We start from the raw sequence: 13,271 nt of genomic DNA, 5'->3' as shown, positions 1-13,271 counted from the left end.
CGATTATTATTATTATTATTATTATTATTATTATTATTATTATTATTATTATTATTAGTATTATTATTATTAATAATAATATTATTATTATTATTATTATTATTAACATTTATTTTCTCAAAATTACCAGGATTTAGATGTTTCCTGGAAAACAGACTGGTTTCCACACTTAACATTTCCGAAGACAAAAAAGTATTTCCCCTTGTTAGTTTCAAGTGATCTTATAGAATCGAGGAAAAGATTACATACATTTTTTATTTCATGTCAATAGTCATATGATAAACATAGTTTGCTGAAGGTCACAAAGGCGAGGCATTTCTTGTAGGTTTACCTTTACACACCTCAGAAAACATACCAAACCATTGCAGACAATGAACTTCAGAGAAACAGAAAAATCTCATACAATCAGAAGAATTACATTACTGTGCATGTGCTAAGAAGAAGAGTACAGCAACAGTGAAAAGGGGTGCACACTAGCGCTGAACAAGAAAGTCGCTAATTAATAGGCAATCAATCAATCAATCAATCAATCAATCAATCAATCAATCACAACTGATCTGTATTTAGGGCAGTCGTCCAAGTGGCAGATTCCCTATCTGTTGTTTTCCTAGCCTTTTCTTAAATGATGGCAAAGAAATTGAAACTTTAACATCTCCCTTGGTAAGTTATTCCAATCCCTAACTCCCCTTCTTATAAACAAATATTTGCCCCAATTTGTCCTCTTGAATTCCAGCTTTATATTCATATCATACCTGCCAACTTTTAGAAGTCAAAAATAGGAAGATTTTTTCATTTTTGGTTTTATCGCGTATCACCATGGTCTCATTGGAAAAAGGCCTACAGTTACAAGGCAAATTTACCATCAAATCTAAAATCCTAAACTAAGAAAACATAAAAATGGTTAAAAGAAAATGTAACATTCTTGCTATTTGCTTAACTTCGCACCGACACAGATATGTCTTATGGCGACAATGGGATAGGAAAGACCTAGGAATTGGAAGGAAGCGGCTGTAGCCTTAATATTAAGGTACAGCCTCGGCATTTGCCTGGTGTGAAAATTGGAAACCAAGGAAAACCATCTTCAGGGCTACCGACAGTGGGGCTCGAACCCACTATCTCCCGATTACTGGATACTATATATCTCAAATATTATTATAATATTTATAGGTCCACCTGTTCAATACAATACTGTACTGTACAATACTGTAAATTACAGGATACTGGCCGCACTTAAGCGACTACAGCTATCGAGCTCGGCAGAAAATGTAACAAACATGGAACAAAATGCATAATAGTTTCCTTTATTAGACTGTAACACGAACGGTAATTAAATTTTATAGGATCCGGGAGATAGTAGGTTCGAATCCCACTATCGGCAGCCCTGAAAATGGTTTTCCGTGGTTTCCCATTTTCACACCAGGCAAATACTGGGGCTGTACCTTAATTAAGGCCACGGCCGCTTCCTTCCAACTCCTAGGTCCTTCCTATCCCATCGTCGCCATAAGACCTATCTGTGTCGGCGCGACGTAAAGCCCCTAGCAAAAAAATAAATAAATAAATAAAATAAAATTTATAGGTACATATCTCTCAACACTTGGAGATAACGCTTGCTATGTTTTGTGGCCATAATGTGAAGAGAAATTACCAGAAATTGTCACCGACACAGCTGTCTGAAATACATTCAACTCATTCAAATTATGAACTAAGAATGAACACAGATGCACTGAAATACGCAAAACTACCACATACAAAAAAGATCAAAATGTCTCATACATTTTTAACATATGACTTCAACAGGGGGGAAAGCACAAAATCGCAAAAATAATCACGTGACCTACAACTCCAACGAAACTACACACAGAAACCATGCTAACAGCGCGCGAGCAAGAAACACAATCTTTTGTCCTGATTAACGGAGTCGCTAGCGCGTGCTAGCCTCTCTCGTTTGTAGGTTGACTGCCATCCCGAATTTCCAGCTGTAAAACTCACACGAGGCTGTAGTGAGTAAGAAACACGGTACACGAAGGCGACGGACAATATACTTGCCAAATAAATACACTTGAAAATGAGGCTGCGTAAATTACACAAGCACATAATTTATCCCTGGAGAAGAGTATTGACTGTACTGGAGGTTATATTGGTCCAAAATAGGAAGAAGTAAAAATAAATTGGAAAATCAGAAGACGAGTTAAAAAAAACGGAAAGTTTCCGGGTAAATCGGAAGGGTTGGCCAAGATAGTTGGTCCGTTATTGGACATTATAAATTTTTCAGCTAACTCATTCCTGGTTGCAAGCGTTTCACCCCAGCGTGCTAAGTTGGTAAACAGCACACCTACCAAGACGCATGGCTAGTGCATACCGTGGAGGCCACTGCGTAGGCTACTTGGAGCCACCCTCAGTGCATTACTATTTACCAACTGATAAGCTGAACTTAGCACACTGGTTAATTACAATAAACAATGTTTTATTATAAACCACCTAGGCCTAATACATTCAAATGTTATTACATTATTACGGATAAAATATGAGATTAGTTACTTGTAATTAGCACACTGGGGCGAAATGCTGGCAACCAGGAATGAATTAGCTGAAAAATTTATAATGTCTAATAACAGACCAACTATATTGGTATTACACACCACTTAGTTGAGCAGCTCATCTCCTTTCTTCCAAATCTTCCCAGCCCAAACTTTGCAACATTTTTGTAACGCTACTCTTTTGTCGGAAATCACCCAGAACAAATCGAGCTGCTTTTCTTTGGATTTTTTCCAGTTCTTGAATCAAGCAATCTTGGTGAGGGTCCCATACACTGGAACCATACTCTAGTAGGGGTTTTACCAGAGACTTATGCCCTCTCCTTTACATCCTTACATTGTCCCATTGGAGGCTGGACATGATATTTGTGCAAATAAGCAGGTCACATTTATACATGTGGGTCTAGGGTGAATGAAGGACATTAAGAGCCCCGGTCTGGATGACGCCTTTTTTCTAGAAAAACAAAAGCTTCCAACAACCCCATTGCAGGCCTAAGTTCATTTCCTCGCTTTCATTTTTCAGAATTTGTTTCATACATATTTATTCTACAAACTTCATGAAAATTGTAATATACATCATTAGTGCTGATGTTAGACACAGGTAAGTTCTTTTGACAGTCTGTGCAAACTGCTTCCAGCTGTCTTTTTACTTTGTTTCCTTGCTATTCACTTTCTTGTATAAAACGTAATAGCTCTGGTGAACCTGATTTTCCGTAGTAAGTAATTTAATTGTATCTGTAATGTCTTGTTTTTCTTGTTCAGTGACATTTTGTGAAAGTTTTGCATTCAAAGTCATTAATTCTGCTTGAAATTCGTCACATGATGAACAGGTATCGGTACGTGGGTACCCAACTGACAAGTTAAATTTGATGTTAAATACCTTTCTGTAGGTCTCATATGAAACTAGAAGTTCAGGATAAGCTTCTTTATATAATTCATAGCCTTTTTTTATCGATAGTTCTTCTAGAAGGTACATTTTTTCTGTCTTTCCCTTGCCATAGTGGCTCTTCCTTCCTTTAAATGAACCTATGTGGTTTATAACAGCTTCCTCCTTTTCTTCGGATATTTTCCATGACCGATTACAATGTGTGCCTCTTTTAACCTTAGGAGATTTCCTGTTTCCTTCATACTCAAATGTATTGTCACCAATCTGCGCATTGTTATTCCATGCAAAGCAATGAAGGCCTTGAGACAAACAGGAATTTCCTTCAAGGAGCCATTTCGTTTGATTCTTACTATGTAGCGGAAAGAGCAATCTCTTGCATTGGAATCATCATCATGCCTAGGCCTTCTATGATCAATTAATGTCACAAACATTAAGCTGGTTAAATAAGAAGATTGATCATTCCAGTTACATAGCAAATTAAAGTTCCTGATAAGTTCTGCTCTTTCGTGGGGTTCGATTATTTTGAAACACTCAAGCAATGAACATTTGCAGTCACTGCCTAACACATGAGACATTGCCCTCAGGTCACTACAAACTGTACTCATTCTACCATAACTTTTTCTCTTTTAAGCTGCTTGCTGAACAGATGGCTTCTCACCTTCATCTGCTGAAGATCCACTCATTTTAGAGATCCCACACGAACCACACCACTCTCAAATTTAACAGTACCGAGCTCGATAGCTGCTGTCGCTTAAGTGCGGCCAGTATCCAGTATTCGGGAGATAGTGGGTTCGAGCCCCACTGTCGGCAGCCCTGAAGATGGTTTTCATGGTTTCCCATTTTCACACCAGGCAAATGCTGGGGCTGTACCTTAATCAAGGCCACGGCCGCTACCTTTCCACTCCTAGACCCTTCCTGTCCCATCGTCGCCATAAGACCTATCTGTGTCGAAGCGACGTAAAGCAAATAGCAAATTTAACAGTAAGCACTATTAAAAGAATGAAGAACACAGAATAACTTTAACCACAACTTATCATGTGCGCGCTCACAACTCAACTGACCAAACTGCTGTAAGCAGCTGTGGAACAAAATGCGTTTGGACTTGCCCTGTTCTTTCCATAAGGAGGAAGACTTCGGACGTTCTTTCCGTTTCCACTGAAATTATAAACCTCTGTCTCTCGGTGACTTGCCGCGTTATTTGAAATTAATTTCAACGGATTTGTAGTGATGATGGCTGGCCACCAGAATTCGCCATAAACTCATTTTCGAGAAAAATGGACTTACCTCATTCTTAATGCATAACACTAGTGATCATGTAGCCATCAATGATAGAACAGTCCTGTAGGAGCACCATTTACCAAAAACAGAAAGGCCTCCTTGCGTAGACTTACATCTGAACAAGCAATCAATGCAATGCATTCAAAAGAGAGCTCCAATACTCCAAATGTGTTAAGCACAGGAAGAAGCCCACTGCTTCAAGCGAATACAAACTGTCTTAACATGAACATGAATGGACAGTTGATGTACTCCATACTAATGGAGACTGTACTCTATAGTAATATGTTTCACGGCTTGCTTGGTTTAGGGCACTTGTGAAATGAGTTGTCCGATAATTATTTCCGTTTCGTTTGCTACAAGAAAGGTGGTTTACATTATTGCTATTATTTACGTTCTCAGTTCAATATGGATCAAGCTTGTGTGAAGCGACTATTTTTACTTCCCCTTACAATAACTACAATGTGAAAAGTGATTAGACCTGAAAATACTCCAAGACAACTATAACCAAAAAAGTGGGGCGTCTAATATATGCCCTCATCTATCCTTAATTCAAAACTGAACCTACCAGGGGGCTAATTTATACTGTTATTCAATACATGAAACTAACATAGCACTGAATGACAAACGGCAAGATCAGTTTGATGATGCTAGTTTAAAGGGGTCTAACATCTAGGTTAACGGCCCAAATGACAAGATCACACATTGCCACAAATGCTCACGTGTATACAAACGTAAACACAATACAAGCCACAAATTACCATCACTCCATAATCTTCCAGTCGGATTAAGAGACCATTTCGTTTTCCGACGTCTCTCTGCAAGCATAGACATTCTGCTTAATAACAATTACTTTTATACACGGGTGCCAGAAACATATCACCTAACCTAACCTAATCACAATATAAGAAAAAAGAAGAAGATAACAAATATTTGTTATTGCACGAAATCAAAGAGTATATACTATACTTCCAGTTCCTCTTCCTCTCCCAGCAAGGATCTTGCTTGCTTGCTTGCTGATGCTTATGGGCTGTGTCGGCGAAATTTCACCCAGTCAATACTCGCTTACTCATGTAAACACACTAGTATAAATGAAAAACTTCAGTTCAATAATTGATGCTTGAGCTTGCAAGTAAAAAAACACAAAACACTGAACTTCACTATATCACATAACAACCCTAGTTTGCTAGGGCAGACTGTTTTCATACGGGAAACTTCCAATCTTGCAATCACACTTCTTCTAAGGCTTCAGCCACACGAATAATCCAGAATAGCACCCTCAAGTAATACACTAATGATATGAGGAATCACTCAAATGGAACCTTCAAAAGCATGAGCAATTCTCACCCTATATTACAGACAGAATTATAACACGATATTGGCTTCATCTAGAAACAAATTTAGCACTCTAATAATCTCGACTGTAGGATTACAGAGCAAACAAGAAACACTGGTTGGAAAAACCTGCTTGAGTCGCTTGAGATTAATCATAAGTTTGTTACGGGGGTTAGTATATAAAGAACATTCAAATAAAATGTGGTTGGAGTCGCCATTACTAATATTTGTACCACACAAACAGTTTGTATCCTGCGTTAAATGGAAACGTGATCTATATTGTGGTGTAAGGGCATGATTAAACCGTAACCGAATGATGTTAATAATATGTCGTTTAGTATATGATCCTTGTATAAACCAAGGTTTAACTAAAAGTGTTGGTTGTAAATGATAATAGAAGTTACCTTTGACTTGTGCAGTCTGTCTCCAGAAATTCTACCATTCTTGACGCCCCTCCTGTCGGATAACAACTACATAATCAGAAGCTGGAACAATATTGTTAGTATTCGGAACAGGAAGACGAGAAGCTTGTTTTGCAAGACAATCTACTTTTTCATTGCCCTCGATACCCACATGACCTGGTACCCATACTAAAGTTATGTAAATACCGACGTTGTCAAGCATATAAAGGAGACTCTTGACATTGTATACATACCAATTATAGGATAACTCATACGAAACCAAAGATTGTAATGCACTCAGCGAATCCGTATAGATGGTAACTCGCGTATATCCCTGTCGCTGAACAAAAAGTAAAGCTTGCTGTATAGCGAATAACTCCGCCGTAAAAATCGAACAGTCACTAGGCAAACCATATTGGTCTTTAACATTTAGAGAAGGTATATAATAAGCGGACCCAACTCCATTAATGTTCTTTGCCCCATCTGTAAAAATGTTTATGCTTCGTGGAATATTAGAAAATTTCACTCTTTTAACAGGACAAATCTCGGTCCCCTGCAGACAAGTAACGTTAGTAGAGCCATTACGTATAGGCCATATTATTTGAGGCTTATAATAAGAAACCTGATAGGGTAAGGTATAGGGTATTAAATTAACACTGTGTAATAAGGTATACTGTTTCGACTTCAATGTAGTAAAAGCATGAAACAGTACTGGCAATCTGCGTAAACCCTGACGCCGTACGGAATAATACTCCGAGAGTAACTGTAACTTCGGAATTAAAGGATGACTTGTTAAAGAAAACTTTTTAAGTAAATATTTCGTCGCAAGTATTTTTTTACGTACTTGTAAGGGAGCTTCGCAGGATTCGACTAAAAGTGCATTGGTAGGTGCGGACTTTAAAGCTCCAATACAGGAGCGTATTGCTTTATATTGACAAGTGTTAAGAATATTCAAGTTAGTATACGATGCCAAGTCAAAAATATGTGATCCGTAGTCCAATATCGATCTAATAGTGGTTTTGTACAAAGATAGCACCACAACGTGGTTTGAAGTTGAAGCGATCACAAGCGATTACTCTTGGTGATATATTGTTAACAAGAAACTCATTTTTTATTGTGAAAGCGAAGTAAAAAAAAATGAAAATGGCACCAGCAGTACAAATGAGTAAAATGGCGCCTGCCGGTCGTGTTGCTCCTCAAGCTGTTGAGAATTTTCAGAAATGTAATAGTTTAATGGAAAGTAGTGAGTGCATAGAATTTAACGACGGGAAGAAGAAGGTGCCAAATACCAGTGGAAGTGTGGATCAGGTCATAGGCCAAAGGAAAAATAATTCGCGAAGTGTTTGTGTATGTGACGCACGCATCGTGCATGCGGAAGCGGGAAAGTGTGTTGACTGTGTTACTTTATTATCCGAATTGGCCTCAAGGGATGAAATTATTCGAATGTTAAGGGAAGACATTGAAAGTATTAAACGTAATAGACTTAGTTTAAATGGTGTGACTGAAGTGCAAACTGAGACATGGTCGGAAGTAAGTACGAGGTGTTGTAACAGTAGGCCTAAAACTAATCATGATCGGGGCGTAGGCCTAGGTATTGAATTAAGGAATAAGTTCCAGGTCCTTGAATCAATTACCGCTAGTGAAGAAGAATGTGTAAAGATTAATAACATTCCAGCCATTACAAGGAAGCCTGCACTGGGGTTGAAGAAGAAAAAATGTAAGGTAGTTGTGTACGGGGATAGCCATGGTCGGGGTATTGCTGTCGAACTTGGTGATATGCTACCGGAGACTGAAGTTGTAGGTTTTGTCAAGCCAGGTGCTCTGTTCAAAGAGGTTCTTCAGTCAGATATGGAAGAGATGGGAACACTTAATGAGAATGACTACGTGGTTATTATGGCAGGGACGAATGATATTGCCAGAAATGAAGCATCAAATGTGATTTCTGGGGTGAAGAAAGCACTTTGCAAATTAAAGACCACCAATGTAATATTATGTAATATTCCACATCGACATGATTTAATTGAATGGTCTTGTGTAAATAAGTTAGTTGATGATACAAACAGGCGGCTACAGAAAATTGTCAAATGCTTTCGAAATACAGAAATAATTGATATGAGCAATATGGATCGAGGATATTTCACAAATCATGGCATGCATCTTAGCAGAAGAGGGAAAAAGCAGCTATGTAATATGATAAGAAAGAAAATACAACAGACTTCAGGAACAACTATCACAACCAATGCCATACCACTGCTGTTCGATAAAGATGAGGAAGTTGCAGAACATTTGCAGGTAATGAAAGTAAGAAGAGTTGAGGAAGTAGTTGAGGTGAGTGCTACCACTAAAGAAGGATGCCTAGGAGAAGAACATCAGCTGAAAGGGATTAATGTGATTCTACCACAATCATCAGAGACAGCAATACCAGAAAGCACTGAGTACTCAGGGAAAACTTGTGAGGAAACCATTGAGATCATCAGTAGCAGTCAGTTGGATGAACGAGGAGAGGAGTTACTGGAGAAGTTGGATGTTGGAGCACCATCAGGACGAACTGAAGGAGGGCAAGCTAAACAACCAGAAATAAGAACGTCAAGTAGGACAAGGAAACGACCAGTATTACTAGAGCAGGATTTTTTATGGTAAAAGGTACCGGTAGCAATAGTTATAATCTAAAGGGAGAGCTAAATTTGTTCCACCAGAATGTTCAATCTTTAAGAAATAAAATTCTAAGTATGGAGGTTCTGTTGGCAGATAACCTACAAGGGTATGATGTTTTATGCTTAACTGAACATTGGTTGATGGAGGATGAGATTTCAAATTTTGTATTAGAAGGTTATGCTCTTGCAAGTAAGTTTTGTAGAAAGAAAATGAAGTGTGGAGGTTCATGTATATATGTGAATAATAATATCAAATGTAAGCAGTTGGATAAATTTGAATATCTGAATGTAGAGGAGCATTTCGAGGCTAGCTTTGTTGAACTAGTGGATTATAAGTTAATACTTATATGCATTTATAGAAATCCTTCTAGTAATGTTGAAACTTTTTATAATAACATTGAAATTATTTTAGATGACCTACAGAATCATAACAAAAATGTAATAATCATGGGTGACTTCAATGTAGATTTTTTAGGGAATAATGGTGGGCGAGATAAGCAAAGGCTAGAAATGTTGTTTTCCTTGTACGGTCTAAAGGCAGTTGTAAATCAACCAACTAGAATATCTGGGGATACAAAGTCAGCAGTAGATCAAGTCGTATTGAATGAGGAAATGTGGAACTATGAAATAGAAGTTTATGATACAGGTTTTTCAGATCATTCTGCTCAAATTGTGCATCTAAATTTTAGGGTAATAGGAAACCATAATTTAAAAAATAACAATGTAATTTACAGGGAAAGTAGAATGTGCAACAAGGAAAATATTTCATATTTTAACCAGTTATTGGCCAAGGAAACTTGGGAGAGTGTATATAGAAATAACTCAACTAATGAGGCCTTCAGTGAGTTTTTGGGTTTGTTCGATTATTATTATCAAGTGGCAATACCAGTCAAAAGGATAATTGTAAAGAATTATAGGAATGGGTGGATTACAACAGGAATTAGAAATTCAAGTAGACGATTAAGGTTTTTAAGCAAATGTGTGAAAGGGAGTAACACCTCATCTGAATTGAAGGATTATTATAAGAAGTATAAGAACATATATCAAGAAGTTTTGAAGGCTGCCAAAAGATTGCATAATGAGAATGAGCTAAAAAATTCTAAAAACAGGTCTAAATGTATGTGGAACATTATAAAAAGGGAAAAAGGTACTCTAGTTCCATTAAAAAATAATATTACTCTTACAAATGCAGGGAAAGAAATCAGTGATCCAGAAGAAGTTGCAGAAATATTTAGTAACTATTTTATAGAAGCAGTTTTGAGGTTAACGGAAAATTTTCAAACATCAGTGACAAGAACAAACTTGAATACAGTTCACAGGAATGTATCATCCATGTTTCTTACTCCTGTGACTGAGCAAGAGATAGATAAGATAATAAAACAGATGGGTAAAAAGAAGTCTTCTGGTTTAGATGGTTATTCAAACTACCTTATTCAATGCTGTTACCAATACATAATCAAGCCTCTCTGTTACTTGATAAATTTGTCACTAACCACTGGTAAATTTCCAGACAAATTCAAGGTAACCAAAGTTGTTCCGATACATAAAAAGGGTAGTGAAGAAGATGCTGGTAACTATAGGCCTGTCTGCCTCCCCTCTGTATTCTCCAAAATACTGGAAAGAATTATGTACGATAGACTGTTATCATTCTTAGAGAAGCATAATATATTAGCTGGTTGCCAGAATGGCTTTCGTAAAAATAGATCAACTACCACAGCATTCATTAACTTTATTGAACGGATATATGACACACTAGATGGGAAGGGTGCATGTTTAGGTATTTTCTTGGACTTAACAAAAGCTTTTGATATAATTGACCACAGCTTGCTTTTAGAAAAGTTATACATGTATGGAGTTCGGGGAATGGCCTATGACTGGTTCAAATCATTTTTAGGGGATAGAAGGCAGATTGTTGAAATATCATATACCGGTACTGATTTGAGCAAAAATGTAATTAAGAATGTGTATTCCTGTGCCAGAAACATAGGTCATGGTGTTCCACAGGGGTCAGTTTTAGGACCATTATTATTTTTAGTATTTATTAATGATATCGTCCAAATTGTTGATGATATTCAAGAAGTGCAATTAACTTTGTTTGCAGATGATATTACTGTCTTTGTAGCTGATGAAAGTTCTGAAGGGTTAGAATTGAAGGCAGGCAATATAGTGAGTAATATCCTGAGCTGGCTTGAGGATAATAAATTAATTTTAAGTAAACAGAAAACTTCTGTGATTAGATTTCACCATAAGATTAATTTAAATATGGAAGTTAGTCCAATATCATTTGGAGAGACCATAATTGAGTACTCATCATCAACAAAGTTTCTTGGCTTGTGGATGGATGAATCATTAACCTGGGATAAACATACAGAGTTTATAGGGAAAAAGCTTAGTAGAATTTATTTCATGATAATGTCTTTGAAAAATAGTTTTAATTTAAAGGCTTGCCAAATTATGTATTTTGCATATGTCCATCCCATACTAACCTATGGAATCATTTACTGGGGGAATTCACGATATAGCAAAGTCATCTTTAAGTTACAAAAGAAAATAATTAGAGGAATGGCCGGTGTCGGCAGGAGGACAAGCTGCAAGAAATACTTTAAACTTTATTTTATTTTACCATTGCCTAGCCTTTATATCTTCCATACACTTGTATATATGAAGGAGAATGTAAACAGCTACACCATAAATTCTGATGTACATAGGTATAATACTAGAAATAAACACAGTCTGCACATAGAACCACACAAAACTAAGCTATATGAATCAAGTTTGAGTTATGCAGGAGTACATTTATTTAATAAATTACCAGACTGCATTAAGCAGATAAAACCATGTTCAAAATTTAAGAAAGAATTATTCAAATTTGTTTCTAACCATTGTTTTTATTCTATTGAAGAATACTTAGCTCTTGAAAATTAACTTATGTATCACTTTTGTTTTATTTTTTTTTAAATCTGTGCCTCTTTACCACATTGTATATTTCTCTTTATTTATCATGGCATGTATATTACTGTTTTATCCTCTGTTACTGTAAATATGATTATTGACGTGTCCCATATCACTGTATGATCAGTTGGACGAAATAAAATACAATACAATACAATACAATACAACGGGATCTGCCCCCCATTGCCTACGGGTTACAGCTTGTATGACCTGAATATACCGTTCACTCTTCGAACGCAAATATATAAAATGATGTTTCCATGTAAGTTTTTGATCGATAAATAACCCAAGATATTTATGGTGACTAACCACTGGTATTTCATACTGATCAAAAGCAAGTGGCGATCGGTCATAGGTTCGGTGATGTGTAAATATCATCGCTCGACATTTCGCTATGGAAAGATTTAACCCATGGGCCTCTAACCATGTTCTAGCTTCATGAAGCGTGAAACTAATATGTTGTCTACAGAGCTGTAAATCTTCATGTGTATAATAAAGCAAAAAATCGTCAGCATACGCCTGTAGTCGAGCATGACGTAAAATGACCGTTTCGAAATCTTTCATGAAAAGAGCGAAAAGAATACCACTCAGAATATCGCCCTGTGGCAACCCATTACTTACCTGCCGGGGCTGGATTGTATAAGGTGTCGATTTAAATCTGAGTGTTCGATAAGACAGAAGTTGTCTGAGAATGATAATAAATCCCTCAGGTATCTTAAGAGTTGCAAGTTTTTCCCATAATATGTTCAAAGGTACGGAATCATAAGCCCGTTGAATATCAAGGAAAACCGCTATGGTACTATGTTTTCTATGACGAGCTAATAGTAAATCGATAACAAAACTATTAAATGCATCAGATGTACTGCGTCCCTTAAAAAAGGCATATTGATATCGAGGCGTCAAGTTATAGTATTCTAATACCCATATGATTCTTCGAAGTAAGATCTTTAGAAAGACTTTACGGAGGCACGAACCGAGGACTATACCTCGATAATTACTAACCTCAGTGGGTAATTGCTTATTTTTAAGAATGGGAATTAGAAAAAAGTCATTCCAACTAACAGGTGTACTATGATTGCGAAAAATATCATTATACCTGTTTAATAATGCCTTCTTTGCTCTAATAGGTAATAATTTGAGCATTTGATATGATATATTATCTGGACCTGGGGAGGAATTTGAGCACGATTGGAGTACTGCCTCTAATTCCTGATAATCGCTGGTTTGTAGCAAT

General features: G+C 36.9%; 1 protein-coding gene across 4 annotated transcripts in view; it reads right to left on the bottom strand.

Annotated features, from left to right (window-relative positions):
• The window catches only part of LOC136864096 (G patch domain-containing protein 4), a 98,972-nt gene extending 93,208 nt beyond the window's left edge, over positions 1-5,764 (bottom strand). The window contains exon 1 of one of the 4 annotated variants that reach the window (XM_067140663.2): positions 5,665-5,764. Coding sequence is in view for 2 of the 4 variants with exons in the window: in XM_067140664.2 (XP_066996765.2) it covers positions 5,457-5,529 (73 nt within the window). In the remaining 2 variants the exon portion in view is untranslated. Of the gene's footprint in view, positions 1-5,456; positions 5,635-5,664 lie in introns of those variants that run through there. The other 3 variants (XM_067140664.2, XM_068226164.1, XM_067140666.2) reach the window with 3 other exon arrangements.
• Between the last annotated feature and the right edge of the window lie 7,507 nt (positions 5,765-13,271).

The sequence above is a fragment of the Anabrus simplex genome, chromosome 2 (genome assembly GCF_040414725.1).
Source record: "Anabrus simplex isolate iqAnaSimp1 chromosome 2, ASM4041472v1, whole genome shotgun sequence".
NCBI classification, from domain to species: Eukaryota; Metazoa; Arthropoda; class Insecta; order Orthoptera; family Tettigoniidae; genus Anabrus; species Anabrus simplex.
The sequence above is the reverse complement of the archived record's forward strand: the minus strand, read 5'-3'. Positions and strand labels throughout refer to the sequence as shown.